Source organism: Panthera pardus, unplaced genomic scaffold (genome assembly GCF_024362965.1).
Source record: "Panthera pardus isolate Hobbes unplaced genomic scaffold, ASM2436296v1 HiC_scaffold_3, whole genome shotgun sequence".
NCBI classification, from domain to species: Eukaryota; Metazoa; Chordata; class Mammalia; order Carnivora; family Felidae; genus Panthera; species Panthera pardus.
The window spans coordinates 38,072,743-38,100,432 of NW_026526876.1; the positions used below are offsets into that span (position 1 = coordinate 38,072,743).

At 59.0% G+C, this 27,690-nt stretch overlaps 1 protein-coding gene across 1 annotated transcript; it reads left to right on the forward strand.

Annotated features, from left to right (window-relative positions):
• The first annotated feature begins 6,280 nt into the window (after positions 1 to 6,280).
• Positions 6,281 to 26,163, forward strand: NGFR (nerve growth factor receptor). Its single transcript, XM_019415831.2, has 6 exons — positions 6,281 to 6,481; positions 13,349 to 13,490; positions 16,924 to 17,283; positions 20,904 to 21,156; positions 22,977 to 23,137; positions 23,793 to 26,163. Exons 1-6 carry the CDS (start codon positions 6,407 to 6,409, stop codon positions 24,092 to 24,094), a joined length of 1,293 nt encoding a protein of 430 aa, XP_019271376.2. The 5' UTR covers positions 6,281 to 6,406; the 3' UTR covers positions 24,095 to 26,163.
• The last annotated feature ends 1,527 nt before the right edge of the window (positions 26,164 to 27,690 follow it).

A 27,690-nucleotide genomic window follows, 5' to 3' on the forward strand; every position in this document is an offset into this window, starting at 1 on the left:
AGACCCACCTCTCCGCTCCCTTGGGCCAGCAGATTGCAGCCTAGAGACCACGTCTCTCTCTCTCTCTCTCTTTAGAGCAGGGGGGCTTCCAGGGCGAGGGCTCGGTCTACTGCCTCAGCAGGATCTGTCCCCAGGGCAGGGTGGTCTCTTCTCTTTCCTCCGAGGGAGGGGGCGCTCATGGCCAGTGGATATGATAGGACCGAGAGAGGAGGCGGGTGTAGGGAGAGCTGGCTGCCCGGGGCCCTCTGTTCTTACACGTTCAGCCACGTCTCAGGGCCCCCCCCACCCAGCCTTGGAAGGGTGGGACAGAGAAGGGATACTCCTGCTTCAGCTCCTCCCCCTTCCTGGGCCCTCTTGGGGGTCTTCCCTTGACTGAGAGACTTGCCAGACTGTGCATTCCTCCCCTTTACCCTCCCCTGCTAGGAACCAACCCAGACAATTGCACTTGACCCTACTTCCCAGACGCGCCAGGGAGAAGATAAGCTCGAGCCTGGGATAGCTCCTCCCCGCAGTGATTCCCGTGGGAATTGTGCGGAGCCCAAGGCCCTGTCACAGGTCTGGCTCTTATCTGCAGCAGGAAGGCCCCGGAGCCTGGGTCTCCAGTGCTGACATGTCATCTCACCCCTCATCCGGTCCCCAGCCTGCAGGCCAGAAGCCAGCAGCAGCAGCAAATAGAACGAGAGTAATTGACATCTCACAAGCCCCCTTGACTTTCGGGGCACCTCACTCAATACTGCTTTGACTCCTTGCAGCAGCTCTGGGAGACTGGGATCACACACCCATTTTTACAGATGAGGAAACTGAGGCTGAGGGGAGGGGATGTGGGAGGGGACTGGGCCCAGGGCACTGGCAAATAATGGTAGACTGGTACCTGGGTCTTCTGATGCCCCATCCTCTTACCTTCTTACCCACCTGCTGGCTTTGCTCGGCTCCAGCCATGGTGTAAGCCTGCTTAGTTTTTCTTTAAAATGTCTTGACTGTCTTTGGATGCAGGATAAAAAGTGGGACGGACGACTGAGTCCTTCAGAACTGCGGGACAGCGCTGCGATCCTTGAGGGCTGGCAAGGAGGAACTTTCTGGAGGATAGCCACCCACAGAGACGAGGGCAGAGGCTCGAACAAAAGGCCAGGGAGGCTTGGGCCCTGGAGTCAGCAAAAAAGACCGCCTCCCTGGGACTTGGGGTACCTGAATCTCTCCCCCGTGCCCTTACCACAAGGCCTGGGACACTCCACCAAGCACTCAGGTAGAGCATTGCCCTCTCGGGGCACCCCTTCTCCCAGTCCCAAAGTCTGGGGGAATTAAGTCCCTACTGCGGATGATGTCTGATGAATGGATCGGATCTGTGATTCCTTGATGAGAGATATGGATGCGAAACAGGGCACAGGAGAGAGGGTGGTTTCTGAAGGAAAAGACTACAGATGGGAAGGTAGAAGCCTTGACCAATTTCACTGTTATGTCAAAGGAAGAGAGAAGACCATTCTGAAGGAAGCGGAACCCAGGCAAGGGCTTGCGGTGGGGGGTAGGGGGGCGGCTGATGAATGTGGGTCAGGCAGGGCCCTTGCAGGGGGCGAGTGGAGGCCTCTGAGGCTGGGACAGGAGGTGAGGGAGGGCCCTGTGAACCGGCCCGCTTTGACACTCCAGTTAACCCAACTGGACTCGGAAACTGGCTAATTTCTCCCACCCCCTCACATTTACTGACGCTGCTCCAGAATCAAACTGCACTGACCCAAACCAGTCCCAGGGCCCCCACCCTCCCCCTTTGTGGGTCAGGGTCCCCCTTGCAGCCCAGAAGGAGTCAGCTCAGAGGTAATCACTGCATCACGCTTCAAAGCCACCACTGAGCCAGCTCCTAATGGGGGGCAGAGGGTTTCACTTACCTTGCCTGGCCGCCTGCCTAGGGCAGATGGGCTGCAGCTGGGGGGGGGGGGGGGGAGGCCCCGCACCTCCTCTCCCCTCCCCTCCCCCGCAGAAATTGTTGTCTTCTTGCCCATCTCCCTTCACCCCTTCTCTGGCTGGATTTTGGAACCAGGGGTGGTGGTGGTGGGGGCGCGGGTAGGGGAGGCGATTCCCCCAAAGCAGGAAAAGTGAGCGCTCACTGAGAGAGCTTGAACATCATGCCTTGAAGCAAAAGACAAAGATCGTCCCCGGGCTTACCTCCATTCCTCCCACCTGGGCCCCCAAGCCCAGATTCCATGAACGGGTGTCAGGAGGGCGCCCCTGAGTGGTAGCATGGAAGGACAGAGTACAGTCTCTCTGACATGGCAGGTTCTATCCCCCCAACTCAGGGTGAGGGCTGGAGGGGCAGGGATGGAGGGAAAGAGTGACAGGGAGAAGTGTGGCTGTGGGGGCCTTGTGTATTACACTGGCCACTTACCCACTGCTTCCTGCCTGGGGTGGGGGCAGGGGTGGTTCCTTGGGCCAGTGGCTTACCCTCTTCGAGCCTCAATCTCTTATCTGTAGAATGTCAATCCCAGCACCTCCTTCAGGGGGACCCAGTGAGGATTCGAGGAGGTAATGTGTGGATCTCCCTGCCCATAGGACGTCTCCACAGATGCGAGTTCTCATGGTCTGGCTGGGGCTTCAGGCTGGTTCCCCAGGGACTGCAGGGGACGGGTACAGGGAGCTGTGAGTGGTGTCTTTCAGGGGGCCTGAGGTGAGGGGTCCCCGCGGGACGGGAGGACAGGGGGTGTGTATTAGGAGCTTGCCTCCCGGTGGGGGAGGGCGGGTGATGGAGGGGTGGCCAGGTGCATGCGGGGCGGGGGGGGGCACACATGTTGACTTCTGAAGATGTCGCTTGACCCCCGATGCTACTCCCATTGACATCCTCACCTTCTCACCTCAGGGTCACTATCAGGTCCGGGAAGCCTCGGAGAGTGTGTGGTGGGGGTGGGGGCGCAGAAGCAGGAAGGCGGTTGGCCCAGCAGTCATGGCGATGATGGTGACGGTGGTGGCGATTGTCCCACTGTCATGGTAGTGATGGGGGTGATTGTGGGTGTGGCCGCGGTGGCCGCGATGGCCGTGCTGGTTCTGGTAGTGGTGCTGGTGTCACAGGGATGGTGGTCATAGTACGGGGATGGTTTTGGCACAGGAGGCCGTGATGGTGACAGTCACGGTGACGGTAATGGTCCCAGCGAAGGAACGTCCCGATCATAGCCACGCTATCTACAGGATGGTCGAGTCAAGGTGCCACCTCATAGAATAGTACTTCACATCAAATACCTAGAACCTGGAAGCCTCCACGAGGGCAGCTGCTATTCACCGCTGTGTCCCCAGGGCCTCCAACAAGCGTGTGGCACGTAGTAGGTGCTCAATAAATATGTGCTGAGTGAGTAAAATGAGATCAAGTCTTTCCTTGTGGTGGACACTGTATTACCTCATTTATTCTTCACCAAGCCCATTTCAGACTTTTTTAAGTGTTTATTCATTTTGAGAGAGAGAGAGAGAGAGAGAGAACCTGAGCAGAGCAGGAGCAGAGAGAGATGGAGAGAGAGCATCCCAAGCAGGCTCTGGGCCTTCAGCTCAGAGCCCCATGCAGGGCTCGATCTCATGAGCCACACACAAGATCATGACCTGAGGCGAAATCAAGAGTCAGATGCTTAACTGACTGAGCCACCCCAGCCCCCTCACCCACGGAGCTTTTTATTTTTTTATTTTTATTAAAAAAATTTTTTTAAATGTTTATTTATTTTTGAGAGAGAGAGAGAGCGAGTAGGGAAGGGGCAGAGAGAGAGGGAGACACAGAATCCGAAGCGGGCTCCAGGCTCTGAGCTGTCAACACAGAGCCCAAGGCGGGGCTGGAACTCACCTACCGTGAGATCATGACCTGAGCCGAAGTCCCACGCTCAACAGACTGAACCACCCAGGCGCCCCCCATGGAGCTTTTAAAAAAATTCCCACTTGAGGGGTGCCTGGGTGGCTCAGTCGGTTAAGCATTCGACTCTTGAGCTCAGCTCAGTTCTTGATCTCAGGGTCATGAGTTCAAGCCCCGCATTGGGTTCCGCACTGGGCATGAAGCCTACTTACAAAAAAAAAAAAGAAAAAAAATATCCCACTTGATAGGTGAGGAAACTGAGGCCGAGAGAGATGACATAACCCACCTAAGACAACCGGGAGTGCGTGGTGGGGATGGGGTGCGTAGACGCGTACAGCCAGGCCTACCTGACTCTCAGTTCAGTGGTCTTCCATCTACATACTTTGCGGCCCCTCCCCCCGCGGGTTCTCAGCACTACATTGTGGTCTTGCGCTCAGGCTTAATCATAGAAACGCCGCTAATAATAGTAACAATTGCTGTGTGTAATTGTTGAAGTAAGGCTTAAATGATCAAGACCATGGAAATTATTAATAAGCCAGGGCCCAGCCATGGTAGTGTGGGTCATATTAAATCGTGTTGAGACGGATAACCTTAGCAATAATAGTAACCGGGATCATAAATTAATAACAGGAGTATTTAAATTAATGCCACATTGTCGATACCCTTGGTAGTAAGCAGCTCAGATGCCCCTTCCTGCATCGAGGCCCCTTCCTGCCTTCCATGAACTCGGAAAGGAGAGGCAGGGCTGTGAAAAGCTGCCAGAGGAGGAGACAGTTTGGAGGTGGTCCCTGCTGGGGAGGAGGGATTCCTCAGGGATCTCTGGAGATGGGCTAACTGCCTGGCCTCTCCTGCCCAGCCGTGGAGGTGGTGGCTTATCCACACTCGTGCTCAAGGACCCAGGGATGCCCACCTGTTCTTTCTGAGGCTGTCCCCTGGACTTTGTTGGATACACGGGAAAGATGCTCCCAGGGCAGATGCCCCCCCTCAGCCCCCCAATGAAGAAGTTAGCTTCAGCTGATCTAGGGAGTCACCTACCAACTGCTGAGATACTCTCTTCCCAAGTGTACTTGATCTTCCCCCCTCTTCCTGTCATGTGGGAGGGCAGTAGTATTTTTTTTTTTTTTTTCTGAGTCAAAACTGAGGTCGACACATGGCCAAGATCAGGGTGTGGGGATGGGCTTTGTAGATTTGCTCCTTACAGGCTCTCTGTTCGGTGGCCTCCTTGTCTGGGAATCAGGAATGTGTGGGGACAAGCAAGGAGTAGGCATTGAGGTGGGGTGCTTCCCCTCAAAAGACTGGTGGCACCCTCCCTGGGTTGTTGGGGGGGGGGGGTGCTGCGATTGGGACCCGCTATGGTTTGTAGGGCACGGTGAGTGTGGTCCTGGGTTGCTTACGTAATCTGTGGTATGTAGGTGTGAGCGTATCCAACCCCCTTTCCTCGTAAACCCTTCTACAGACCTTTCCTGAACCAGGCATTCAGATAAGAAATCGAAGTCCCCGCCGGCAGGCAGCTCATAAGCTAATGGAAACACTCACAGTCTAGTGAGGATACACGTGTGCTTGCGTGTGGGTGTGCATGTGTGTTCATGAATGTGTGAGCACCTTGCTGGAAGACTGCACCTGCGAGGGCTTGTGTGGTGACTTGCATGGAAGTGTGAGTGTGCAGGTGAGTATGTGTGTTTGCACGTTATGACCACAAGTGCAATGAGTGTGCACCGCGCACGAGTATGTAGGTGCACATGCATGTGTAGAATGCACAGGTTTACACGAGTGCAGGAGGGTGGTGTGGACACGTGCGTAAGCACATGTATACGTGAGCTTGAGGGTGTGTGTATTCCTGTGATCTTGTGTGCACACCTGATACCCCGCCCCCCCCTCCAAACCCATCTTTTGCGAATTCAGAAACATCAGGATGGACTCCACCTTGAATGCCCCTGCTGCACGCTGTTGGGCTCAGACCACCTTGCTACCCCTCCCCTCCCCTTCCCCTACGCCTTTGCCGGGGGGAAGGGGCAGAGGTAGGGATCGGGTGTGGACCAGGAGGTGAAGGGCCGGGCGGGCCTTCCTGCTGAGAACGGCTGAGAAGGGAGCAGAGCCCCGGGGAAAGAAGCCGAAGCCGGAGGCAGAGGAAGACGGGTTAGAGAGTGAACCCGGCGGGGTCTGCAGCCCAGAGGGAATGGGAGCCGCGGTGGGGACGCCCTGGTCCCAGAGCCCACAGCATCCGGGAGCGACACGCCGTAGCGCGGACCCGGCACTGGGTACCGGGGCGGAGTCGGGAGAGGTTCCGAGGGCCCGGGCGCGGAAAAGCGGCCGCGGGGCGCGCGGGCGCGCAGCTCCCCGCAAGCCCTCCCTTCCCCTCCTCTCCCCTCCCGGAGGCGGCGGGGCGGGCGGGCGCGGTTCCGGGGGTGGGCGGGCTGGGCGGGGAGGAGGCGGGGCCGCCGCACTGGCTTCTCCCGGCCCCTCCCGCCCGCAGCCAGAGCGAGCGGAGCCGCGGCCAGCTCTGGGGGGCGGGCGCTGGAGCGCAGCGCCGCGCAGCCCTATCCGTCCGCGGAGCGGACTCAACTGGAAGCCGAGCGCTGCCGCGGGAGGCGGGCGATGGGGGCAGGTGCCGCGGGCTGCGCCATGGACGGGCCGCGCCCGCTGCTGCTGCTGTTGCCGCTGCTCCTGGGGGTGAGTGCTAGCCGGAGGGGAGCCCGCGCTCTCTCCCCGGACGGGAACCCCAATGGGCTCAGGTTCCGCCAAGGGAAAACAGAACAGAGCGAGGGGGTCCCAGATGCTGGGGGTGGATGGCGGGCGGGGAGTTCCGATGCCAGGATCCACGGAGGAGCGTCTAGGGTTCTCAGAGCGCAGAGGCGACCCTGAGACCGAGGATAGAGATGCGCGAGACAGGGGCGCGGGGATGCGGGTCCTCGGGTACCGCGGAGGGTGTGTACGGCAGAGCCGAGAGGGGCTCTCTCGGATGCCTGGGTTCTTCTGAAGAGGACGCTTGGATGCCGGGATCTCGAGGCGACTTTCCCCCTGAGCATCTTGATCTCTGGAGGGTCGTGGGACGGAAGGAAGAGGAATGGGACGGGGATTGGAGATATGAGGGACAAGCGGGGCTGGGGCGGGGAACCGGAGACGAGGAGATAGAACAATGGGGGAGGAGGTTGGAGGGACTGGAGGCAGAGGGGACCGGGCATCGGACAATGAGGGCCAGGCAGACAATGGGGGGGAGGGGCGTGGGAGGGAGAGCTTCGGGGAACGGGGGGTCGGTTGCAGAGAGAGAAGTGGGTTAGGGAGGGCAGAAAAAGGACGACGGCGAGGGAGATAGATGCAAGCAAATTGAAAGAAGACGGAGAAGGGAGAGCGGACCCTGAAGTGGTCAGGGCCCCGCCTTCTCGCCGAGGGACAGTGGGACAGACAGAGCGGAGGGACGGACGTTTCCCGCGCCTGTCGCGTGCTCTTTCTCGCGGCCTCGCCCAGTCTGGGAAATGAGCCTGGGGATCCGAGGCTGGGAAGGGAGCGCCCACTTCGCCGGGGCGAACCCGTTCCCTGCTTCCCCCGCGACCCGCGGGCTCCTCCGACGCGCTGATGTTCGCGGTTTGAAGCAGCGCCTAGGACCGACAGGGATGGAGCAGACACCGCGCGACCCGGTCTGGCCACAGCCAAGTCTCAGGGCGCAGAGCGCTGGGACTCGCAAAGCGGGGAAGGTCCCGGCGGCGCGCAGCCCCGGGTCGCGCTGGCCGAGGTGGCCGGCAGGGGGCGCTGAGATGCGACGGCTGTGCCACCCGCAGCTTCGGGCGCGCCTAGGGCTGCGCGCCGCGCCCGCATTCCGACCCCGTCAAGTTAAGCAACCCGAGCGCCGCGCCCGCGGTTCGCTGGGCTCCAGCGCCCAAGCGGGTCTGGATACCGCCCGTGCCCCGCCCAGCTTTCGGTGGAAGACGCCGGGCACCGAACCAGACGGAGGCGCTCAGGTGCCTCGGATCCTGCCTCCGCCTAGGACTGCGGGTCCTCTTGAGCATCTAAGTCCGTCCGGTAGTCCCAAGATACTCAGGAGATGTGACCTGTGCGGGCCCCTGAACGGCACCGAAGAGGTGTCATCACTCTCCCTGCCATTTTCATCTCTCATCTGAGCATTGCATCCCCAACCCCCATTTTACAGGAAGGGAGACTGAGAGGCTCTGGGAGTGTAAACGACTTGGCCAAGATCTCGCAAGCAAGTTAACTCCCCAGTGCTTGCTAGGCCGTCCCTCACCTGATTCCCAGCTCGGTACTCCCCATACCTCGGAAGGAGGCAGCGCGGCGTCCCAGCTCGTTTCTCCGCGGGGGCGGGCTTGAGGCCATCCCCAGAGTGGGCGGGCGGTGGAATGTGGGGGCCAGGGTGGGCAGAGACCCTCTCCGGGCACTGGCCCCATCCCCGAAGCTCAGCCCCTTGGAGCTGTCAGCACCTGTGGCTTCGCCGGAGATCTGGGAGTGACCGTGGGCATGGTTGCTGACTAACGCGGCGGCTCAGAGAGGCATCTTGACTTGGGGGGGTGGGACTGGGGTGGCCAGGAGTGCAGAGCTCAGAGGGGCGAGGGCGTGGGCTCCAGACCAAGGCTGGAGAGAGTCCTCCCCCCACCACCCCAGTAGAGAAGGGGCGAGGAAGGAGGGGAGCTGGGCGCGGAGCGCCTGGGAGCTCGGGAAGGTGGACCCCGCGCAGAACGCGGCCCCCAAGCGCCTGCGGCTCTGGCCTCCGCCTCGCCGCGGGACTGCTGTCTACGCGCTCGCTCTGCGCGCCGCGGCGGTCCGAGGTTCTTCCTGGGCCGCGGCGAGAGAGTGCTGAAACCAGAGCGCGTCCCGGCGGCTCGGCTGGCCGGCCGCGCCGGTAATGGAGGCACTTTGTCATTCAGACGTCTGTAACCGGAGCCGCCGGGCTGGCTAATGCGCCTAATAGGGATGCAACGAGCGCAGCAAATGAGAGGACAGGGCGGGGGAGGCGGCTCGGGGATGGAAGGGGTCCCCGCTCCCCTGTACCCGCCGGGGTCCATTCACACGCCTAGATTCTGCCCTGGGGGTGGGGGTGGGGGGTGGGGAGGTGGGAATAATAAAATCGGGCGAGTGCCTACTATGTGCCACGCACTGCCCTGGTTAATTTCTACTGTGTCATTTAATCCTTAGAAGATCCCCGCAGAGTAAATCTAGTTATTCCCCTCATACAGTTGAGGGAGTTGAACCTCCCAGACTTTCAGGCGTGAAACCAGGCTCCCCCAGTTCGGAAGGGGTGGAGCCCCTGTTGGAACCCGGGATGCTTGGCTTCGAGTTTATTCTGTCCTCCGAGTGCCATCACCACCCCACTCCCCGCCCCCCCCCCGCCCCCGCCAGCCTTCTAGATCACGGAGGGACACGAGGTCCTTGACCATCACTAGCCCTCAATATTAGATCTATGTCCTATGTCCTTGGCGCCACAAATTTGGAACTGAGCCCCTGCCCCCCACCCATGGTCTCCCCCCGCCCCGCCCCCTCCCATAGCCTCCATGCAGCATCATCCTCAGTAATTAGCTCTTGTCTCCTACCCTAAATTCAATCTCTCTCTAAAGGAGTGGCACGCATGTGGCAGTGTCTCTCCTGGGTTTGCATCGACCTCAAAAGACCCTCCACGTATTTGAAAACTCTTCAGCCCCCTGGCGGTGGTTAATGGCTCCATTCACCTAAGGACCCCTTTGCCGAGACTGTTGTGAATGGTTAGGGCTCATCCCACTGACGCAGTCATATAGTTTCAAATTCTTTCACCTATTTAGTGTGTTTTCTAGTTTGTCCAATTAAAAAAAAAAAAAAACGTTTTAAAAAGTCCGTTCATCAGAGGATGGGTCCACCTTAGTTTTTTGAAAGCCTTGAGATGGCGACAAGATTGCAAAACATTCTCAAAAAATGGGATGAAATCACTCCATTAAGTTGGAAGTGAATAAGTGTAATAGATGTACATTTCAGGCCAATGTGGCTATCATCTTGGTAAATTGATCATTTTGGAGCAAGAAGCCTGAATCCTGGTCATCCCTCCTTGCTTCCCGATATTGCCCCACTTTGGACCGAGCAAAGGTGTGACACAGGCCATGAGTCAAGCCACTTGGCAGAACGGCCTCTGTGAGCCTCAGTTTCCCCATCTGTCAGAGAGGAGATGAAGGCAGTCCCTCAAGTCTTTCCCCTTCAGCATCTTGGCTTCTGATGTCACTGTTTGGAGTGGTATTTTCTCTCCCTCAAGGGACTGTGACTTCCCCCAGGGGTCAGTGACCATGTCGCATTGGAAACTCTTAGTTCAGCGCTCAGTAAATAGTTGTTGACTAGCGAATAGTTGTTAATTAATCAGTTATCTGTAAGGAGAACAATTCCCATCCTCCTTTGGTCCCTGTGCCCTCTTCAGACTCTTCCTGGTGGGTAAGTCTATCTTCATGCCTATCCCGCCCCCTCTTAGGTAGTTTCCTCTCTCTGGGGCTGACTACAACTCTCCCCTCCCACTTGGGCTCAGCAGCTCAGCCTCAGACAAGACACTTCTCTGACGACCAACATCTATTGAACTCCTTCTACACACCGGACGGACTCGCATAAATTATTTCCTGTAATTTTCATGGCGACCCTGAGCCGTAAATATTACGAAGCCAGACTTTTAGGTGGGAAAATGGAGGGCTCAGAGAGACTGCGACTTGTTCCCAGAGTAGCATACTGTTAAGTAGCAGATCTGGGGTGTTTTGAAATAGGACACATAACACAAGCACAGGAAACGCCTGGGTACTAATTATGTGGCCTGGTGTCCAAATGCAAGACTTGGGAGAAGAGAGAGGATCGCAGGGAGGGCAGGCCTCGAGGAAGAGGGGGCTTGTACGGGATGCACAACTGCCATCGACAGACCCCCTCAGCGGGCCCAGCTCTCTGCTGACCTCAACCAACTGGAACCCAGCCAAAAGCCACAAAAGCAGCAGGAAAGACCTTGGGGTGGGGGGGGTGGGGAGGTGGGGGTGGGGAAGAGGGATCTTGAAGTGTATAAACACCTTCTTCGCTTAATGCCTACAGCAATGTTCTGAGACAGGTATTGTCACCATCACCTAAAGATGAGGAAACTGAGGCCCAGAGACACTTCAGCCTGGCCCAGGTCACCCAGCTCTAAGTGATGAGCCAGGATTCAGAGCAATGGAGACCCCTGAGGAGGAAGGCAGTGTAGCTTGCCCCTTTTCCCCGGAGAATGGCCCCCTCCTGGTTCAGATCCTACCTACACTCCGGGTTTTATCCCTCCCTACCCAGGCTAGTTACATGCTTTCTACAGATTCAATTAGGTCTCATAAGTTAGGGTGGTGGGGGAGGGGCTGCTCAGGTCACACTCTGGTAGCAGCGAAATTGACAACTGATATCTTGACAGGAAGGAGGGAGGCAGAAACACTTTAAAAAAAAAAAAAGGGCTGACAGAAGAACTCAGACACAAGAGTGTGATAGTTTGGGGTAAAGACACAAGGGCTTCACTGCACGGCAGCCCAGAATAATCACTGGGGTTCAGCACTGAGTCCCTGAGTCCTGGGGAAACTGTGCAGGTATGTTCTGGAGTCAGAAGGGCGCAACCATGATGCTTTACAACGAAAAGCATTAGAGCGGCAAATCGTCTAGTTCATATTGTACTTTCATGTTCTTAAATTCCATAAACATACATGTTTTGAGTCCCTACTATGTACCAGGTGCAGGGGCAACCACAGCGCTGCCCCTGGGTAGCTGATGGTCCAGTAGGGGACTCTGCGGACAAGAGCAGTGACCAGGGAGAACTGTAACAGGGCACCTCCACCTGATCTGAGAGGGGTGGGGGCCACAGGACCACTTCCTTGACATTTAAGCGGAGCCCTCGAGGATGAAAAGAAATCCAAATAGACCTTTCTGGAATCTCGCTCTCCTCCTGGGGGAAAGCCTGCATCTGGGACACCACCCACTCCCACCCCTCATGGCTTCCGGTCTGCAGATGTTCCCAGGTCGGTGTTCCTACCACCTGGGAGGGGATGGTGGCAATACCCAAGGCCCCCCTCCTGTGCTGCCTGCACCCTCCCTGCTGGTCACTTGAGGACCACGAGCCCCCTCCTAGACTGATCCCACCTGTCCATCCCCCTCCATCCACCAAACCCTAGGGAGACCTCAGAGTATTTTATTTATTTATGTTTGAGAGAGCGAGTGGGGTGGGGTCAAGAGAGGGGGAGACAGAATTCCAGGCACTGTCAGCACCGAGCCCGATGAAGGACTCGAACTCACGAACCGGGAGGTCATGACCTGAGTGGAAATCAAGAGTTGGCCGTTCAGCCGCCCGAGCCACTCAGGCACCCCTAAACCTCAGAATATTTTAAAGGACTGGAGGGAAAGGGAGTATTCTTGGCTCTGATCTGGCCAGTGTGGAAGCAGAGGGATATCCAAAATGACCTTTAATACTCCCCTCTGGTCCCATGACCCCAGAGCCCATACTTCCTCTTGGCATCAAAGGAGGGCTGCATGGTCTGAAGCCAGGGAAACAGGCTTTGGAGTTTTATTGGACATGAAGAATTTTTTTTTTTGGTAAGGAATAGAAACATAAAGCAAGCGGCCAGCACTCCCCCCCTCCCCCCACCCCAGGGAATCTGGTGCTAAATCGTTCCATCCATGAGCAAAGAGCAAAGATGCCTCCGTGGCAGGAATCTGACTCCCCTTTCCCCCGGTTCCAGCGCGCCGTTCCCACTGGCTGCATGGGGGGCAGGGAGAGGGGAGGGCTGGTGGCTGGAAATCAAACCCTGGTGGAGTAGGGTGGCCGGATGGTGAGAGCAGCCCCGTTTTCATCATTGATAACAGGCGTCCCTTTCTCCCTTCTTGGCTCCAGACTCTTGCTAATTGGCCCGTTCTCTGCTCTGGCCCTGAGTGGTCTCTGTTGCCATCCACGAGGAGAGGTAGACTCAGAGAGGGAAGGCAGAGATAGTCAGAACTCCAGTGCAGAGTCAGGATTTGAACCCAAGACCCTACCCCCTCTGCCTTCTGTTCTTGGGTACAGACACCTCCCATCTAATATTCAGGATGTGGAAAGGTAGAATTAAGGCCCTGGAGCAGGGCCCTGCTAGCCTTTGTTAGAAAAGGGCTCCCCTCTGGGTAGATGGGGTGCAGGTGCACAGCTTTAGCAAGTGGCATGTGGGCTAGATTTTAGCTTCCGGTTGCCCCGTTGGCTGGGAGCCCTGTGCCAGCTGCAACCTGTACCTGCCCAAAGGCCCGCTGCTGGGTCTCAGGCCGCCTTCCCCAGGTGGCGCATCCTTGGGATTCCAGAAGCTGCCGTAACCCCAAGATGAACTCTGCACAAAGTCAGCCTCCGGGGCTCTGACCTCACACCCCCAGCAGCCGGCAGGGGCGCACTGTCCCCCCACCGCCTTGCTTCCCCGCCAGCTTTGATGTGCCTGATGCCTCCGTGGTGAGCTCATCCCCAGCCCAGGTGGTTCCAATAGAAGGCTCTAGGAGGGGGGTGTTGGATCCCCCGGAAGACCCCCTCTCTCCCTTCTCTTGCCAGTCTGACCTTCTGATCTCCCCCCCACCCAGGTGTCCCTTGGAGGTGCCAAGGAGGCATGTCCCACGGGCCTGTTCACCCACAGCGGCGAGTGCTGTAAAGCCTGCAACCTGGGAGAGGGCGTAGCCCAGCCTTGCGGAGCCAACCAGACCGTGTGTGAGCCCTGCCTGGACAGTGAGTACAGGGTGGCGGGTGGGGGGAGGGGCGGAAGGGCACATCGGCCGGGAGGAACATGCCCGCTAGAAGCCTTATGCGCGTTTCTGCCTCCAGGCAGGGTCTCCGGCCCACCTCCGTATGGACACCGGCATGGGTCTGACCCCATAGAGGAAGCCAGGGGGGAAGCGGAGAAGGGATGCGGGGAAGTATGTGGAGGACCTGATCAGGGATCCCCAGGGGGTGCCCCTTCCCAGCCCCCAGGCAGAGAGGCCTGGTAGAAGAATGTGGCCAGGTGGGAGGAGTAGCTGATGCTAAGACCAGCTAAAAATATCATCCGCACTGCAAAATCAATGGCTGCCACTTACCCTCACCGGGTTTGGGGGGGAGTGGGGGAGGATCACATCCTGGCTGCCCTGGAAACTGACCTTGGGGGATCCTGGGAAGGTGTGGCTACCCTTCCCCCCCAGGCCAACTGTTCTCCAGCTCTGACCAAGGAAGCAGAGCTTTCCAGAGAGGGCGGGAATGGGGGCTGAATCAATGTCAGGATGTCCTCCTCGCTGTGGGCTGGTGTCAGAGGGGAGAGGGCTGCTGTGGCCTGTCCTACCTGGGATTTCCTTGGGGAGGGGGGAGAACCCCAAGGGGATGCATCCCCCTAGGGGATGCAGAAGGATGGCAGGCCTGGGGTCTGAATTCTGGGTGCTTTTGACCCAGGAGTCTCTGTCCCTGCGGGATGCCGCCTGCCTCAGTTGCTGCCTTCAGGCCATGGGCTCAGTGCTCTCTCCCTGCCCAGAAACCTTTCCTCTCTGCCTAGATTCACATCCTGCCTTCTACCTGGCACTCACTGCCCGCCTGGAGGGCCGCTGGGAACCATACTAGATTAGGCTTTTTAAAAAAAGTGTATTTATTTTGAGAGAGAGAGAGCGAGCGAGCGAGCAGAGGAAGGCAGAGAGAGGGAGAGAGAGTCCCAACAGGCTCTGCACTGTCAGCGTGGAGTCCAACAACGGGGCTCGATCTCACGAACTGTGAGACCATGACCTGAGCCGAAATCCAGAGTTGGCTTAACCAACTGAGCCACCGAGGTGCCCTCAGATTATTCTTCAATCATGATGGAAACAAGAGTACAGGAACCGGGAACCCTGAACCCACCCGCCTAATCTGACCTCTGGATGCCTTTCCACCACCACCACGCACGTGCACACACACACACACACACACACACGCACATAGCCGATCGGCAACACCAACTCCTTGGTGTCCCAAAATACAGTTTTCCTCTCTCTGTGCCTGTGGATCCTATAATTCTATCCTGCAGCAGAGAGATGCCTGGACCTCAGGTGGAGAGGCTACACACGCTGTAATGCCTTTTGCCACCTTGCCTTCTGGCCACTGGCCCTGGCCTAACGGGGTTTCCATCCCAGGGTGGGGGTGGGGGTGGGGGTTGGCCAACCATTGGTTACCTGGAACCTCCCGAGTTTGCCTCTCTCGTTTCCTAGACCCCTGCCTGGTGCCTCTCCTCCCTGGACCCTAAGTCTCCCAGGATGGGACCCTACCCCCTTCTGTCAGAACAGGAGGTAGGGGAGAGGAGCCCGGGAGAGAGGGAGGCTCTGGCATCTGCAGGGAAGGGGAGACAGGAGCAGAGCCCAGCAAGGAGGTGGTGGCAGGAGGAGTCCCTCCCTCGCGTCTGCTTCCTCTGTTCCCCTCCCCCCCCTCCCCCACCGCTCCGGCTGTGTTAACAGGCCGCCTTTATAAGCTCACTTTATGGGATGGAGACCCCAGCGGACTTTCCCTCTGTCCTCAAAATGTTTCCACAAGGAAACCCATTAAGCTCCCGCCTTCATTCTCTGCCAAAAAAGGCCACATTTTCCCCACCCCTTAAAACCCCCTCCCAAGAGTTTTCTACTACTCGTTTTTCTGTATTTTCCCATGGGCAGGGCCCCCCTTCCCCTCCCCCCTCCAGTGTGATTGAAACCCACGCCCCCTGCCACATGCCAACCAGACAGGATCCTCCTGTTTGCATAAACTGGACGTCCTGCTTGACTGTGTTATGTTTGCAAGTCCCTTCTGCTGACTGTATCCTTGCTACTGAAGTTCACGGGGCTTACCACTGCCCACCCCAGGGGGCTCAACCTTTGTAGGGTCCCTGCTGTGTGGCTAGTGCTTTATGGTAGAATTTCATGTATTCCTCACCACAACCCTGTGAGCGGAGACATTATTCTCCATTTGACTGAGAAAGAAAAAAGCTCAGAGAGGTTAAGTAAAACACCCGGAGTCACACAGCTAATAAGTGACAGACGCAGGTTTTGGGTCGAGGTCTGCCTGATCCCCGGGAAGAGAAACACAGGAGTTCCTCTGCCAGAACAGACTTGACACTGGTCTCCCTTCAGGCTTGTCTTGTCTTCTGTGTTGTCTTCCCCCCTCAGTTTCTTTCCCTTTCATTCGGCTCTGCTTTTCTTTCTTTGCTTCTGCCAAAGATCGTGACCCTGTGCTCCATCTGGACTCTGGATTCCTTTAGACAAGGTTAAGCTCAGAATTGCAGGCCTCGATTTCCCCCCAGTGGGGAAACCCTGGTTTACTTCCGCCTCCACATTCTGAACACCCCCTCCTTCCCTGGTTCGCGGTTCCTAAATTCTGCTTTCTGCCCTTGAAGCCAGGATGAATCCTCTTGGATTCGGACTGGCACAGAGTTCTGCACCTGGGCGAGCAGGGGTGAAGGATCTGTGCCTTCCCCGCTCCTTGCACACGGAGGAGAGGACCCTGGCATCCCCTGGCGTCCCTCCCCTTATTAGATCAGAGCTCACATCCATTACGAGAGGACTCTACCGGCAAGTCCTTCTTGCTGTCTGGCGTCAATCCCTCCTATTGTTGCCTTGTCGGGGAGACCATCCCCACCCTCAAGAGCCCAGCCCTTAAGCAGCGTGGGGTAGCGCCACGGGTGGACACTCTGCGGTCTCACCCTAGTCAGGCCACACCTGGGCCCCCACCTGGCGCGCAGACGAATGGAAGGTCAGCGGGGGCGGGAGGCTCCCTAAGCGAAGGCCCGCCCGTGCCTGGGTTGGGTTCGCAGTCCAGCTCTGGCCCGCGGGGAGGGCTGGATGGGAACCACGCTCAGATTATTCCTTAATCATGCTGGCAACAAGGGTACTGGGCCGGGAACTCTCTAAGAGAATTTAACAAGAAATTTACCGGCTCCAGGCGGGTTACCCCGCCTAGCCTCGGGGGTCCGTGCTTCCGGCCCTGGGGCACTGGGCTGGGGTGGGTGGGGAGGGGCCCTTCCCAGACGGCCTGGGACTCCCGAGGAGGAGGGTGGGGCTCAGGGAGGGGCCCCTGCGGGAAGATACGGGAGGGAGGGAGCGCCTCCAGCCCCCCACGTCCCGGATGCCCGGAGGGCAGGTGCCGAACTTCCGTGCCCACCCCCAACCCGCCCCCACCCGGCCCTTCCATCTGCCCTCAGGCGTGACCTTCTCGGACGTGGTGAGCGCCACGGAGCCGTGCAAGCCGTGCACCGAGTGCGTGGGCCTGCAGAGCATGTCGGCGCCGTGCGTGGAGGCCGACGACGCCGTGTGTCGCTGCGCCTACGGCTACTACCAGGACGAGACGACGGGCCGCTGCGAGGCGTGCCGCGTGTGCGAGGCGGGCTCCGGCCTGGTGTTCTCGTGCCAGGACCGGCAGAACACCGTGTGCGAGGAGTGTCCCGACGGCACGTACTCGGACGAGGCCAACCACGTGGACCCGTGCCTGCCCTGCACCGTGTGCGAGGACACCGAGCGCCAGCTGCGCGAGTGCACGCGCTGGGCCGACGCCGAGTGCGAGGGTGAGCGCGCCGCGGGCAAGGGCGCCCCCTGGGGGTCGAGACGGGCCGGGCCTGCTCGGTGGCCTTGAGCCCGCCGCCACCCTCCCTGAAACCCCCAGGCCCAAAGGACCCCCTCCCACTATTTCCTTCCTTGGGCTGAGTGCTTAGAAAGCCCTCATCTGGCCCCCAGGCCGCAGCTACTACCCTTGAACTCAGTTCCCGCAGCTTATTCATCTGTGGGGCTGGATGGGCAACAGACAAGCAACTCAAAGGTAGCCTGTGGGTCAGAGCCCAGTGCGGGACATGTTTGGTCCTTGAGCAGCCTCTCTGGCCTGGACGAGGGGCTTGAGGACCCTCAGGAGTTGGGGCCCTTTGGCTCTGAGGCCTGGTCTCAGTCCGGAGTGGTTTATAGCCTTGGGGGATGGAATCTTCGCTGTCTCTCTTGGAGTGACGGTAGGGAGGTCACCCTTGTCTCTGGACCTCAGTTTCCTCATTGGTCATACAGCTTCCAGGGATGCTGTGGGTTAGGGAAGGTGGCTGGCCCTCTTTAACTTGCGGTGTCCGGGGGAGGGGTCAACAGTCATTGTTACCGTTAGCCGAGGAGGACACTGGACTCAGGGGACACTAAGGAGGTGGTGGGGGCAGAGGAAGCAGGCCTGGGGCTCAGGAGCCCAGAGACAAGACAGAGTGCTCCTGGAGGGCTGTGGGTCTCCAGGGTGGCTGGAAACTGGGTGCACCCACCTTAGTCAGGCATGGCACCCCGTGGAGATGAGACAGTTCCCGGGATGGGAGGAGGAAGCGCTGTGGCAGCCAGGGCAGACCCGTTTTGGTTTCTGGTTGGTGACATCCATCTCCGGGGAGAGGTTGTCAGTGCCTTTCCTTTCCGCCCATTGCCCTGTGGCTGGGTACCTCGTTAGCTACTTGCCTTTGGCTGCTCTCCCCTGAACAGCCTCCTTCGGGGAGCCCCAGGTCTCACGGGGGAGAGACAGCCTTTGCCCCATTCCGATGAGACAGATAGGGTCCCAGGATTTAGTTCCCAGGAAGCCCCTCCCCCATTCTGGGGGGAGGCAGCACAGCCCCTGCCTTCAGTCAGCCCCCAGTCATTTGGGGGGGGATAGATCCCCTGCTCGTGGGGAGCACGCCTGCCTGCCACATCCTGTCATCCCTGGCTCGGGGAGCACACGGTGGGGAGGGTGGTTAAACATGGGCTGAGGCCAGGTATGTGTGTGAAGCTTCACGCACTGGGGTTGGGAGAGGGTGTTGGGGGGGGAGGAGTGGGGCGCAGAACAGAACGATTCCGGTGGCAATTGCCCTCGGCCAGGAGACAGGCAAGTGGCGTCAGGCACAGGGCAGAGCAGGCACAGGGCAGAGCAGCGGGCAGCAGGCAGGAGGGCAGCACGATTCAGGGGCAAGTCTGGACCAGCCGGTGGGGGGACTTAGTCAGGGGTGCGGTGACAGCAAAGAGAAGTGGTGGCTGTGGGAGGGGTAGGCTCTCCCTTCCGAGGCGTTCACGCATTCCTCCCAGATACCACCCTACTTTCCCAGCCAGCCTGAAGGAAGAGGGTGCCCCTGAGGGCTGTGTTTATCCCTGCCCCTCTTCCCTTCTCTGAGTTTCTGAAGGGTTAAGTGTCAGCTTGGAACAGAAGGAACGTTTCAGGAAATGGAATCGGATTGTGGTTTGGTCACCCCCCCCCCTCCAGTGCATTGTACTTTCTTGCATATACATTTCAGGTGTCAACATGGTGACTCACTCAGCCTTGGGGCAGAAGGACACCCCCCCCTTCACCCCCTTGTTCCAGTGAAATTTGGATTTAGGAGTAACCTGCTCCCTCTTTCCACCCCCAAGTCTGACAGCTCCCATTCCGGAAATGGCTGTCAGGACTTGCCAGGGGCTTAGCGGGTTGGAATGCTGGTGGACATGGCCACATCTGGATTTCATCCTGCTGTCCGCCCCCCACCCCCGCTAGAGGGGATCAGAGAGATGAGGAGAAAGTGCCCTGGACAGCCCCGTCTTAGCCCGGTCTGTCCCCTTAATGACACTATCAACCGGTCCCATTTGAGATTTCTTGAATCTCTGTGATGGCCTGATTCACCAACCCCCCCACCCCCCGCCAAAACCTTCAGCCTCTGGGGTGGGGTCGGTCCTAGCCAAGTTGTATCTCAGCCTCAGGGCTCAGGCTGCCTCACCAGTTTGCCCAGTCTCCTCGCAGGGCAAGAGAAGACCCTCCCCAGTCCCAACACCCTGTCTGGGGCTGCCAAAGGACAGGGCCGTGTCTCTTCCACTTCCCGCCCTCCCCACTCCTCGGACCGAGCTAGGGGAGGGGGACGATGGGGCAACAGATGGCAACCCCCTCCCTAATGCCAGCCAGATGGATTCCAGATTCACATCTGGGGGCCTTACCCCTCAGAAGGTGCTGAAAATGGGGGCCTTTGAACCGTCCACATCTTGAGCCAAGGAGGCCCAAGGGACCAGTGGGCAGCCTCAGCTCCGACTTGGGTGGGCAAACTGGGGGCTGGGGGGGGCAGAGCCAGGGAGCGAAGTGCCTCTCCTTCACCCCACTGGCATGTTCCATCTGCTTTCCCTCCGTGCCCCAGGCGTAGGAAGCGAGGACGGATAGGGTAGGCAACTCTGCCCAGACAGGTACCCCCCGGGCAGTCTGGAGCCCACAGCCCCCGGTCCTGGCCCTGGCTGGGTGGCAGAATGGAAAATCCCACCCACTAGTGCCCGGAGGTGCCAAGTCCCCTGTCAGGGAGGCTGGCAGTGCCCTGCTGGCATGTTCAGGCCAGGTGGGGGGCAAGGCGCACCGCCCCCCCCCCCCCCCCCCGGCAGCGGGCAGTATCTTCTTTGTAGGTCTTTTCTCCACCAACAGTCTGCTTCTGCCCAGGGAAGGGGTGGGCTACCCAACACCATCTCCTCTGGGTGGCGAGATCAGAAGGTTTGGTTTGGGGGCCGCACAGGGCAGGAAACGGAGGCTAGCCACTGGGCGGTTTAAGGACTGGCTGGAGGGGAGCAAACCAGCTGGGCACCCCCTCCCCTGCCCAAGCTGAGAACTAGGACATCAGAGACCGGGAGGGAGGCTGAGTGCCAGCTCCTGGGGAGGTGGTTTGCAGGGAGGTATCTCTCCGTCCAGGCCTGGGTATCTTCATCCTTCCCAAGGACCGGGATGACTGGGGCACTGGGACCAACTGGGACCGGAGACGTTCCAACATTTCCCCAGCGGGCTTCCCGCTAGAAGCTTCCTGGCGCTTGATCTCTCTTCTTTGTGTGTTTACCTCCCTGCCAGGCTTTTGGGTACCCAGGGAAGGCAAAATAGATTCCTAGGACCGCGGCGACAGCTCAGATGGACGGGCGCCTAGACCATCTCTCTTAATATCCCCCTTCTAGATATGGGGGAATTGAGGTCCTGAGAGGTGTGTGCAGAGTCCCATAGTAAGTCAGTGACAGAGCTGAAGGGGACCCCGGTCTGTCTTCTCCACCGTCATGACTCATACGCACGATGTCAGCTCTCACCCCTGTGTGCAGCTGGGCACCCTAGCACCTGGAGCCCGGCCGGGGCTGGGGAAGAAGTGGAGGGGAGGGGTGTGGGTGGGGGGTGTGTGTGGGGGGGGCGGGCCCTCACTCCTGTAGTTCCTTCTCCCAGAGATCCCTGGCCGTTGGATTACTCGGTCTACACCTTCGGAGGGCTCGGACAGCACCGCCCCCAGCACGGAGGAGCCAGAGGTACCTCCAGAGCAAGACCTCATAGCCAGCACGGTGGCAGATGTGGTAACCACAGTGATGGGCAGCTCTCAGCCCGTAGTGACCCGAGGCACCGCCGACAACCTCATCCCTGTCTATTGTTCCATCCTGGCCGCTGTGGTTGTGGGCCTGGTGGCCTACATTGCCTTCAAGAGGTGAGAGAGGGGATGGGGGACAAAGCCGGGTCTTTGCTCTCAAGTAGGGCTTAACCGTGACCTTGACCTGAAAATTCATCCCCTTTTTATTTTAAAAAAAAATTTTTTTAATGTCTATTTATTTTTGAGAGAGACAGAGACAGAATGCGAATGGGTTGGGACAGAGAGAGAGGGAGACGAATCTGAAACAGGCTCCAGGCTCTGAGCTGTCAGCACAGAGCCCGACGCGGGGCTCGAACTCACGAGCTGCGAGATCATGACCTGAGCTGAAGTCGCAGGCTCAACCGACTGAGCCACCCAGGCGCCCCTTCATCCCCTTTTTAAACTCAACCCCAAACCATGGTCATCCTCACCAGCAGCTGCCCCATGCCAGGGTGTGGCAGGTCAGCAGGACGCAGGAAAGGGACGGTCTCTGACCTGTTCTGCCACCGGCCCCACCCCCCCCTCCCATGCCGCTCCCCTCCCTGACTCCCCAGGCCCCCGCTGCACACACAGTTTTCTTTACCAGCCACCTGTGCCTCATCCCTCAAACCCCATTTACCCACAGTCACCTGTGTGTGCCTGTGTCTCTTCCTTCCCATGGCACACCTGGGAAGTTGTGGCACCCACACCCAGAAATTCAGGATGTGCCAGCACTTCTGGAAAGTGCTTAAAATGTTTAAGTGCATTTTCCATTCGTGGAAAAAAAAAATCATCCAAGGAATACATGCTTGTTTGGGTAAATGCAATACAAGGCCAAGGTCTTGTAAAGGAAAAAAGGAAAAGCCTTCTTTTATCTCCTCAAGTCCCACCTCTCTCCTCATTGGAATCTGTTTGGAATGGATCCTTTCCAACCGTTTTGTGTGCCTTTGTAAACACACGTACGGGAAACTTTTTATAGTTATGTGTAAACACGCAGAGGGTTTTTGGGGGTTTTTTTTGTTTTGTTTTTTTAGGGATCAGCGGGATCACACTATACATACACCACAACTTACGTTTTCACTTAATCTCCCTTGGGAGAGCTTTTTGCGGGACATAGGGATTATCTGATTGCTGGTAACCACTCATTCAGTGTATGCGTGGATCATAATTTAGTGGAACAGTCTTCTATTTATCCGCCATCCATTCCATGAACGTTCTTTAATTTTTTTTTAACGTTTATTTATTTATTTTTTTTTTTTTTAATTTTTTTTTTAACCTTTATTTATTTTTGAGACAGAGAGAGACAGAGCATGAACGGGGGAGGGTCAGAGAGAGAGGGAGACACAGAATCTGAAACAGGCTCCAGGCTTTGAGCCATCAGCACAGAGCCCGACGCGGGGCTTGAACTCACGAACCGTGAGATCATGACCTGAGCCGAAGTCGGACGCCCAACCGACTGAGCCACCCAGGCGCCCCACGTTTATTTATTTTTGAGAGAGAGAGAGAGAGAGAGAGACAGAGCGCAAGTGGGGGAGGGGCAGAGAGAGAGGGAGACACAGAATCCGAAGCAGGCTCCAGGCTCCGAGCTGCCAGCCCAGAGCCTGAGGCAGGGCTCGAACCCACGAACTGCGAGCCCATGACCTGAGCTGAAGTCGGACGCTCGACCGACTGAGCCGCCCAGGGGCCCCTCCATGAACGTGCCTTGGATGTTGGCGCTTTCAGTGCGAGGCTGGTGGGGGCGGGGAGGTGGGTGGGGGCGAACATGGAGAGAAAGGAGAACCTTAGGTACTATGGCGGGTTGGGGGTGTAGCTGGGTACCTACCGTGGCCCCGGCCCCACGCATCAGAGCACAGATCCCTTAGCCGCCCGGCCAGTGTGGCCCCTCACCCGCTGACACTGGGCCCGTCCTCTGGCTCCAGGTGGAACAGCTGCAAACAGGACAAGCAAGGCGCCAACAGCCGGCCCGTGAACCAGACGCCCCCGCCCGAGGGAGAAAAGCTCCACAGTGACAGTGGCATCTCTGTGGACAGCCAGAGCCTGCATGACCAGCAGGCCCACACGCAGACGGCCGCCGGCCAGGGTGAGCAGTGAGGCTGGGCGGGGTGAGGCCGGGAGGAAGGTTAGACCGCAGGAAGGACCGCCCGAGGGGCTGGTTCCCAGGGAGCAGGGCGTCTGCGGAGGACGGGAGACGCGGGTAAGAGAGGTCTTTCCAGTGGAGAGTTGTGGGAGATGGGAGCTTTGACAGACCGGAGCAGCCAGACTCATCAAGCTAATTGTCCCTCCTAGGGCTAATTACTCCCCAAAGTGGCTGCAATTAGCCTCCTGCTCTGGACTTCTGGGGAACACGTAGTTAATTACGGACCCTAATTAGTGGCCCAGAGCCCAGCTCCAAGATACTTGCTGCAGTTGAGTCTGGGGCTAAGCCCTGTCCCGGCTCATCGTTGAGGGGCAGGGACGGGGTTACACGGTGGGGTTGGTGCCGAAGCTGTGGGGCGACAGGGGATGTGAGTCCGCACCCCTGGGCCCCTCCGCAGCCCTGCCCCACCCCCTCCATCCAGGACCTCATCTTGGACTCCTCTGCCTCTAGGCCCCTGGGGCTTCCCTGCATCGGGAGGAGAAATGCCTCAGCCCTTCTTGGGTCTTACTCCAGGCCCCCCATGCCCACTGGGGAAAAGGGGGTCTGGAGGGTAGCCCCTGACTCCCCCACCCCCACCCCCACCCCGGGTTCTTGGCAGCCCTCAAGGGGGACGGAGGTCTCTACAGCAGCCTGCCATCAGCCAAGCGGGAGGAGGTGGAGAAACTGCTCAACGGCTCTGCGGGGGACACGTGGCGGCACCTGGCGGGCGAGCTGGGCTACCAGCCTGAGCACATAGACTCCTTCACCCGCGAGGCCTGCCCAGCCCGGGCCCTGCTCGCCAGCTGGGCCGCCCAGGACAGCGCGACGCTCGACGCCCTCCTGGCCGCCCTGCGCCGCATCCAGCGGGCCGACATCGTCGAGAGCCTGTGCAGCGAGTCCACGGCCACGTCCCCGGTGTGAGCCGACCCGGAGCCCCCCCGCCCTGCCCCCACATTCCGACGACCGATGCTCCAGCCAACCCCCACGGGCCAGCGTCAGAGCTGAGCTCCTCTGGGCAGGGCCTCGGAGCCCGGACCCCTCCACCGCAGCCCTGTCCTTGCTCCTGTGGGGCCCCCCTCGCTTCTGCTCACTCTCTCCAGTGCCAGAAGTGCCCCTGCCGCCTCTCCTGCCCTGCCCCTGCTCATCACCTCTCAAACCTTCTGCTCCTTTCTTCTCCCGGCACTTCTATAGGTGGGCCAGTCCCCCCCCGCCCCGCCCCGCCGCCCCCGCCCTCGACCTCAGCAGGTGTCGGGCCTGGGGGGCTGACACCAAGGACGGTGTTGGGGGTGATGACAAAGCCCCAGAGACTCAAAGGGAGAGACTGAGGAACCAGAGCCATGGGCTCTACACTGTGAACTTGGGGAATGAGGGACCATCATTGTGGCCTACATCCTCCCTCAGCCCCCTCACTCCCCTCTCTGGCCCAAGACGAAGATGGTCAGAGGGTTGTTAGAGCTGGAAGGGGGGTTTTGAAATCTGGTCCGCCCCCACCCCTTGTTTTTTATACAGGACAGTCGGGCCCAGAGAGGGAGTGGCTTGTCCAAAGCGCCCCAGCAATGGAGAGGCCAAATGTGGGCTGCCCCCCCCCACCCCACTCTCTGAATTAGGGGGTGTGGCCCTCAGGTTTACGTGAACCTGAGAGCCGGGGGCAGGCGACCCTCTGGGAAATGTCTCAAAGCCAAATCCAGCCTGCCCTCCACCATCTCCAGGCCCGTCCAACCCCCGTGGAGATGGGATGCTGTGCCCAAGGCCTGGCCCGTTGATCCGTCTCGATCAGTGATGGATTCGATCGAGCATGCTTTGGGGTTTGTGCTTCCCTTCGCTGATCCCCCGCTCAGGCACGTCCGTGTGGCACCCGTGGTGCGGCCCAGCCTGCCGGGTGCCCTCCATGCGGGCACAGACCAAAGCCATCGGAGGCAGTGTCTTCAAGAGCCGGCCCCGGGGGCCAGGGACTAAGGACCCCCCGCCTGCAACAAACAGATACAGAGACACAGAGAGGATGAGAAATCCCGCTTTTCTCCACAAGTTCTTTCCCTTGGGCTGGGGCCGGCTCCTGCCCAGGGCAGCTGCCAGAGAAGCACGGGGGGTGGGGGGGGTGGGGAATTGGGAGTCAGCTTGCTCCGTTCCCTCACCCCTGGTCTGGCGGGCCAAAGACGGCTGAGGCCCGAGCTGGCGTCTGCCTTCCGAGGGCCTGCACGCGGAGGAATGCACCCCCATCCTCCCCTTTCCTGCAAGTGTGGGTTTGGCTGAGCTCCGAAGGTTGCAGTGGAGAAGAGTGGACCCCGGGTGGGAATGCAGCAAGAAGGAACAGAGGTCGACTGCGGCCCGCACAGGGCCTCTCCCGAGTTCAAAGGACCCCGCAAAGGACTGTTTGTTCCCTAGCTTGGTGCCAGAAAGGGGCCATGAGGTCTCCTGAGGTCCCTCCTGGCCTGTTCGGTTTTGCTTGATGTTGGAATGAGTGTGGCGCCCCCTCTATTTAGCATGACCGAGCCCCCACCACCCATCCCCGAGCCCCAGGCAGGGTGTGCGCTGACAGGCACCCCTCTGCCGCCCAGGGTTCTCCCGACTCCGTGTAAGGGACTGGGGGCATTGTAAGTAGATGGCATTTCTCTGACCTCAATCTGATGGGAGGAGGAAACTCACCTGCTGGCCCCTCACCTGTGCACCTGGAGAGCGGGACAGAATCTGAGTGTATTTATTTTCCTCCCCAGCAGCTGGGGAGGGGGTTGGGGTACCGCAAGTATGTTTTAGCATGTGTTTGGTTCTGGGGCCCCTCCTGCCTCCCTTTGGGCTGAGATGAAACCCTTTTGCCCTTCTCCGCGCCCCCCATCCCGCCCCCCCCCCCCGCCAACCTCTGCCACCAGCTGGGGGCTGTGAGCTCCAGACTCCCTGTCATGTCCCCCTTGCATCCTGTGTAATCATTTCTTGGGCCTTCCTAAACCTACACATAAAACATAAATGATGAGCATTAAATAGCAAAGAAAGAAAAACCGCGCCAAGAGATTTTTCTGGAAACGCACGTGATTTGAGCCAGTGGGGGGCTGCATGTGCGGCGGGGACCCGGGTATCCTTTCTAATTGCGTGAGTTCCTGTCCTATTGTTCCCACCCCCCCCCCCGAAACGGGGAGTTTTCGCAGAAATCAAGCAAATTCACATGGGTAGCCACGGAGTAAATTTAAGTGGGACAGGGAAGGAGTGGGGGCCCTTTGCCCCCAGATTTGGGAGAGGAAAAGTGAAAACAGCCACGCAGGAAGCTCGACCGCTGTGAACTTGACCAGATGTCAGAAGTGAAAGTGACCACAAGGGAGCCAGAGGCTTGCGGGGGGGGGGGGGGGGGGGGGGGCGGACAAGGTCACCACCCCGTAGCTCCCAGCCACCCACGTGGCCTGGGAGACACACACTCACACCCACACACATGCACATACACAGGGTCTGGCTCCAGATGGCCTGGCAGGAGCCGGGGCTGTTTGGCCCGCAGTTAGGCAGACCCCTCCCTTGGCGGCTCTCCGGGGCAGGTCCTAACCTCGGCTCCTGGCAGCCTGGCTCCGAGCTGTGCCTGGCCCAGGAGCTGCAGGGCCTGCGCTCCTCGCCGAGGCTGGCCCGGGAGCAGGTCAGAGCTGCTCGGCCTCTGCTGGTCACTTGGCCAGGTCTTCCGGCGGGGCTGGCTTGTGGTTGCTGGGGAGGGCCACGGGAGGCTTGCTCTTCCCAGAAAGGACAGCAAACAAGCCTTCCTGGTCTCGAGATCCTGGCTGCGGCAGCCGAGTAGAGGGGTGGTGGGGGGGAGGCCGTCTTCCATTCCCACCCCCAGCCTGTGAGGGCCGTGGGGAGGGCACGTGGAAAGGGGTGGCTCGGAGTAGGTAAGAGGGATGGTCCCGGTGCTTGGATAACCCCCAGGGTGATGGGGGAGACCGTCTCTGTCTCAAGGGAGCCTCTTCTAGTCTGCTGGAGAGAACACAGTCCAGGACTTTGGGTGCCTCTAATCTGATGAGGGAGGCACAATTCCTGTCCTAACAGAGCCCCATTCTGATGGCGGCGGCGGGGGGGGGGGGGAGGGTGGGGAATGCCTCTAATTTGGTGGGGGGAGAGCCAGATGCTGCCCGTGGGAACAAGGGAGACGGCAGACAGGCCTTGCGTGATGTGCAGAGCCGTGAGTGGGGCGCCTCAGCCCAGACCCACCCCTACCAGGGGTTAGGGAAGACTTGCCAGAAAAGGGACATTGAAGCGACCTTGCGTGGAGTCAACAAGCTGGGGGCGGAGAGTATTCCTGGCAGAGGGACGCAGCTCAGCCAAGGCCCAGAGCACATAGGATTGGGGAGTGGGGAGGAAGCTGGCCTAGGCTCCCTGGGTGTCGAGGAGCAGGGAGCCTTACAGACATCATCCCAGACATTTGCACCCTCTCCCTCAGCAATTGTGGAGAAACCCTCTCTGCCCTCAGCCTAATCTCCATCCCTCCTTCTCTAATCCCCCCCGCAAGGGTAAAAATGCTTCATCAGCTTCCCATCTTTAATGTCGCCCTC